The sequence below is a fragment of the Grammomys surdaster genome, unplaced genomic scaffold (assembly GCF_004785775.1).
Source record: "Grammomys surdaster isolate TR1022 unplaced genomic scaffold, NIH_TR_1.0 320268, whole genome shotgun sequence".
Lineage (NCBI taxonomy): Eukaryota > Metazoa > Chordata > Mammalia > Rodentia > Muridae > Grammomys > Grammomys surdaster.
The window spans coordinates 7,425-13,872 of record NW_021627211.1 but is presented as its reverse complement, the minus strand read 5'-3'; the positions used below and the strand labels follow the sequence as shown (position 1 = coordinate 13,872).

At 41.1% G+C, this 6,448-nt stretch overlaps 1 protein-coding gene across 1 annotated transcript; it reads right to left on the bottom strand.

The window, feature by feature from the left end:
- Positions 1–2,962: 2,962 nt before the first annotated feature.
- Positions 2,963–4,006, bottom strand: LOC114616449 (trace amine-associated receptor 4). The gene has a single exon (XM_028761911.1). The coding sequence runs from the start codon at positions 4,004–4,006 to the stop codon at positions 2,963–2,965; it is 1,044 nt and encodes a 347-aa protein (XP_028617744.1).
- Between the last annotated feature and the right edge of the window lie 2,442 nt (positions 4,007–6,448).

Here is a 6,448-nt window from a genome sequence, read left to right as displayed (position 1 = left end):
TCTTTCATCTTATTTCCTGTGACAAGCCATGCTGTGATAACTTCAGCTGGAAACTGCACCTCCCAAGTCTCATTCTGGACATGATTCCAAGTTAAAGGACCACATTCAAAATGCTCTTGATACTCAAAAGGACTTGAAAAGGACAAGGGAAGCTGTGGCCCTCGTTCTGCACTTATGCGTAAGTTGATATTATTGCTGTAGAGAAGGATCCAATGGCCTGCAGCTTAGCAGCACTCCCTCCTGACAGCTGGCATTGCAGTGCAGCGGTGGCCCTGGGCTTGCCATAAGCTCATGAGATTGAGCTGCAAAGCACTAGCTCTCCACAGGCAGCCACTCACCACCATGTCTTTGCAGCTCATGTTGCAGCCCCACTTCAGTGCCTGGTGGTCCCTGCATTATCCTGCTTCTTCAAAGTATCATGAGATGGCCCAGTGGTCTTTCTCTGATGCTTTAGTTACCTTCCCTAATATTTATCCCAATTCTAGTAGAGATGCTGCCTCTCTTACTGAACTCGGTATGTCTCCTTGAGTTAAAAGGTCCACAGTCTCCACTATATTTAAATGAGGCTAAGTGTTCCCCTCGATGCTCTCAAAGCTTCTTATGTCCGGATTTTTCATGTACTTGGCCCTTCAGTCCTGGTGAGTTTCTCTTCCTCCCCGCTATGAGGGCAGAAGCCCCTTGAAAATGGAGTTCATCTCATCTCTGAAACATGAACACACAGAGCAGTAATTGCAAATAGGGGCTAGACAAATGTTTATTAACCCAAATGCATTTTAGTACAGAGCCATGGATCCATGGATGTCACCAGCTTCCTGGAATAATGGTTTCTCTGTCCAGCCTAGAGCATCCTAGAAAGAGAAGAACTAAGGAATGTGTGCTGAGGTGCTTCATTCCTGCATTCTTCATGTGGTCCACATGAAGAGTGGACCAGAATGTTCTGAAGGACACTTCAGTTAATGCTCATGAACACTCTTGTAAACTGTGGAGTTCCTTAACATAAGGAATGATTTTGACTTCAGTAGACTTCTATCAGCTCCTTCATTTTCTTTTATTTTGGCTTTCATGTAGAAAATGCTGATCTGTGAGAAGGCCACAGACCCCAGGTCTTCAGATTGTTACAAGTCATGTGGCCTTTTGAAGGTCAATACAGAGAATGAGTCTGTGATGAGCAAATGCCCCCAACCCCGTGCAGTCACTCAGACTCAGCAGTGCAAAGGGCCTTATTAAGCTACCAGAAGGATGGAGGCCTACCATCGAAAGGAGTCCTAAGCTATCCCTGCAGTTAATTACAAGGAGGCATCTGTGCCTTCAAAACCTGGCCTAAGGTTCAGCCCTAAGGAACTCTCCTGTTTCTTTGGCTCTTTGAAAAGAAAGAACACGGCAGCCTCTGTATGCTGCCACCAGATTTCAGGGTAAAGAATATCTAGGTGGAAGTGGGTGGGTGGGTGGGAGCACACCGTCATAGAAGCAGGAGGAGGGAAGATGGGATGGGGGTATCTGTAGGGGAAAGGAGATAACATCTGAAATGCAAATAAATAAAATATCCAAAACAAAAAAGAATATTTAAAGGATTAAATGACTTCAACCATAAGACATAAACTGTGGCCAAACCCTTCAAAGTCGAACTTTCACTTCAAATATTTTCTTGTAATAATAAAAGTAATTCACAGAACTTTCTTGGTACCTTTGAAAGTGCTTTATTCATATGAGAAATCCTGACTTCTGTAAGCTCCAGTATTTAACAGAACATGCAGGTCAAGAGGTTTCCCAGATGGAAATAGAAATGTTTCCTTAGAGGTCTATTGAACTGAGGAGTAAGTGGCCAGTGGAAATGTTGGGCCAAGGGTAGATTCAGAGATGAAAACAGGCTCATAAATACTCACTTAAGACTTGTGACATCCCAAGGTCACTATCTTACAGAAGACTGTGACATCAGTTGGCCAAGTGACTAGATAAGGAGAAACTACTTAATCAAGCATTCTGATACTACCGCTAGAATTGCAAAAGAAGAAAACAAGACAATGAGGGACAAAAGTTAGCAAATACACGTATGAGAGCTGAGGAAGGGAAAGACAAAGGGACATGGAAAAATGACATAGTGAAGCAATGATGTCCCAAAAGTACGAGAAGGGAAAATAGCTCAATTCTGTAAATAAAGTTCAGTCTTGGTTAACAATTAGTGCACACACACAACACACAACACAGACACATACTCCCACCCGACTCCACACACACATACACATCAGTGCATATGCTCACAGGATGTGAACATGGATATAAAGACGTATGTCAAAAGACAAAAGAAAAAGGGTTCCTAAAACTCTTGCTTCTTTTTTTCATTACTGACAGCTCAGTGTTATGATAAATCCCGAAATTCCTCTCATAAATTTAAAAGTACTGAAAGCTGATGGCTTCAGTTTATCTGCTCTTGTTCGGTATTCCTTAGTTGAGGCTTCTGATGTGCTCGAATCCTTTCTCCAACCTTTATAAAAACAGTAATGGGCTCAACAGAGGTTTGGATAAAGTCAGATGCACTACACAGCTGTCAGTGATTGTACAGGGTCTCCATGTCTCCTCCTCGGATGTTTCAAGTTCAGGTGAGGACAGTCATTAAATCTAAGCCAAAGTAGTTAAAACATTAAACCTCATCATTCAGGACTCGCCAGCCTTTGTGGGAAGTTAGCTTTGTTTGTTTTCTTGTTTGTTCATATGAGTGCCTTATGTAGCACCCAGAAATAAACCACTCTGTGGGGTTTGGCACACACCACCAGCAGCAGCAGCAGCAGCAACAACAACAACAACAACAACATAGCTCACTATATCTAGTGCATTCTCAGGTGGCCATTGTGTCTGCCGGAAATGTTTCCTTGTGTAACCACTCCATCCCTCTTTCCCTGGAGAGAAAGGGCATCCAAGATTCTTTCTTTAAAAAGAATCTAGGCTAATGGAGGGGGGGCATTGCCTAAGGATGTGTAGGATGTAAGCTTGAGATAGAAGAGTCAGAGCGGAAGATCGTTCCTGTGACTATCATCCTCAGAGCCTTTCGAAACCAAGGATAGAACAGGCTGTATATGATGGGATTGAAAGTGGAATTAAAATAACCAAGCCAGAGGAAAATATTATACAAATCTTCGGGGGTTGTAAAATCAATGAAAGGGTCTGTGATTGTCAAGACGAAAAAGGGTAGCCAACACAACACAAATACTCCCATGACTATGCTTAAAGTCTTGGTAGCTTTGTTTTCCTTTCTGGATGTGGCCTTCATTTTGCTTTCTGAGAGGGCCTGTTTTGTCCTAGGACCTGTACCAATCTGCCTGGCATGTTTCCGGGCAACTGTGAAAATGTGTATGTAAATCGCCACCATGACTGTCCCAGGCAGAAAGAAAGCTATGAAGGAAGCCAGCACTCCCCAGAGCTTGTTAAATATTAACACACACAAACCCATACAGTCAATGGCTGCAACAAAATCCTCAGCACCACTCAAGTTTAATTCTGAGAATACTAAGCCAAAGGCAAAGAAGATGGGAACGAACCAGCTGATGAGTAGAAACACCCCTACGACACGGGTGGTGATTTGGGTGACGTAATGCAAAGGGTCACAGACAGCATAGTGGCGGTCAACTGAGATGAAACAGAGGTGGAAAATGGAGGTGGTGCAGAGCATGATGTCACAGCAGCTGTGCACTTTGCAAAAGAGGTCTCCGAAGTACCAGCACGACTCCACGGACCGGATCATACTGAAGGGCATGACCACGCAGCTCAACAGGAAGTCTGTGGTAGCCATGGAGAGGATAAGGAAGTTGGTTGGCGAGTGGAGCTGCTTGAAGTGGGCAATAGAGATGATCACAACCATGTTTCCCAGCATGGTCATCACTATTGCTCCGACCATGATGAGGTACATGGCGCAGACAACGAGTGCAGGCCTCACCTTCCTCGGGCAAGAATTGTTTGCAGCAGTGAAGCAAAACTGTACTTCTGGGGAGTTCCAGAGGTCAGGTGAATTCATTGTCTTTGTCTTGTGGGTACTCTGAGTCCTTTTCGAAAGAGCTGTGTTGCTTTCTGTGAACGAAGGAAAAGAACAATAAAATTATTGGTAGGGTAGTTGTCCATTGAGTCTTACTTAGGTCTGAGTCTGAACAAAGTTGGATGTCCCGACTGACCAGGAATTTGTTCTCCCCAAACTTCATGTGCATATGAAATCACCTGTGGAACTCTATAAAGTCTTGGAATCTGATTCTGACATTAGAGGCTACAAGTTTGCTTTCCTACAATCTCTTGTGAGAGGACAAAAATGTTAGTCTGAGACCATACCTTGAATAGGAAACCAATTGAAAAAACCTGAATTGATATTGTTACCCAGCATCCACTGATTGATATTGTTACCCAGTATCTACAGACTGATATTGTTACCCAGCATCCACTGAGTGATATTGTTACCCAGCATCCATTGAGTGATATTGTTACCCAGCATCCACAGATTGATATTGTTACCCAGCATCCACTGATTGACATTGTTACCCAGCATCCACTGAGTGATATTGTTACCCAGCGTCCACTGAGTGATATTGTTACCCAGTATCCAAGTATCCCAGATAGAAGTATATACCATCATATTAATTTGTAGCTCTGGCTCCTGAAACTGACCAAGCATTTCTCTTGTCCAATTACATTAACCAATTTCCTGGATTAAAAACCACTCAGGAATTGCTAATTAAATTAAATGATAGTTAAAATCTGAAGCCATACGGCTTCTTTTATAAAATTATCTTTTCTATAAACTGCCACAAATTCTGCTACTTCTGCTACCTCCACTTAGAAATATTTCTCCTTGCAATGTGAAAAACAAAGTCTGCAGAATTTAGAGTAAAGTCATGGCCAAGATTACAAGATTGTACATAAATAATGTCCAAAATGAAGAAAAATGGTTGGAATGACAGACTCCATAAGTCTTATGGGCTCTCATTTCATTTAGCACCTGCATTTAGGAAGCAGAGTTGTGGTTGAGGACCTCCAGGGACAGAGATTCCACATTTTACATTGCTATTGAATTTGATAAACAACTGTATATTATTTAACCTGTCATTTGTAACATTAATAAGCTGAGAACAATGGGGCTAACTCACGCCAGCTTTGACACAGGTTTGTTTTTCCAGTGCTGTGTCTGGATGTGTCTTTCTCATAGCCCATGGCAAACATCCGTGAGATTGAAAACCAGATTGGAGAAATGTACTTTGGCCTGAGAACAGTCTAAAACTCATTGAACCCTTTGGGAAAGTGAACGCATGGTGCGTCCTGAAGCAGATTTATGTGAAGAAGACAATACTGAGAATATGAAACATTTGAAAACAGTATTTCTATCATTAGCTGTAACACCTCAATAATTGTTTCCAGTGTCTGTGGATTATTTGAAATCTTAACACTATAGCATATTTTATTGACTTTAGATATTGAAATTGAATACTTAAGGTTAACATCTTTCTTTTTTGATTGAATCAACCAGCATCACAATTAAAGTAAATGTGAGACCCTAAGCTATATAGAAGGCAAGTACAGGAAGAACAGACATTTACAAGGCTCTATCACATTACAGATATTCAGGATGATTATATATCATTTTGGGTTCTTAGCTGTGAGACTAAAGATAACAAAATCCTAAACACCTAATGACCTCATTTAATAAATTAAATTTCTAGCTAACTTTAAAGATAAGCAAGAATCACCATAAAATTACTGAGGCATTTTCTGCTACTGATAATTCACAGAAATCTCATTCCCCCCAGAAAACTGTACAGTCTGAGATATGCTGCTATATGGTTAATAAAATTTTGAGTTTAGGTTTTAATGATTCAGAAAATTGCACTTACCCTGAGTTTGTAAAGCATATTTTGGGAGAGGAACTGGGGACCCAAGCCAAGGTCATAGGCATGGAGTGCAATGACTAACAGTAAGCTACACCCCAGCCTTGCTCTTCTTAAAACATGGAAGGAAACACTTCTAGCAATTACCATTATCTCTTCTCATTCTTGTCTCATAGTTACATGTATAGGGAAATAGTTAAAGGTTAGATTAAGACAGAAGATAGAGTAAAATATAGTTACATATACTTTGGAGATAAACAGTTAGACAGTAGCTGAAGATAGGAGATACATATAACACACACTGTATTAAGATGATCACCTAGAAGAATAGCTAAGATCATGACAAAGATGCCTAAATCCCTTTCCTGAGCTCCTGGCCAACAGCTGTACACACAAATCTGATGTCTGGATACTTCTTTGTTCTTCAGAAACTGTCAGGGAAGTAAACAGAGATAAAATTTTGTGTGCAATTTTAAACCTTGGCATGCTACAGATGCTCCCACCCCTTTTGGAGATTTGCCTTTGAATTCTAAAAAACAAAAATCTCTACAGTAATTTTTCAAAACAATAAAATGTGAAATACTTCATGG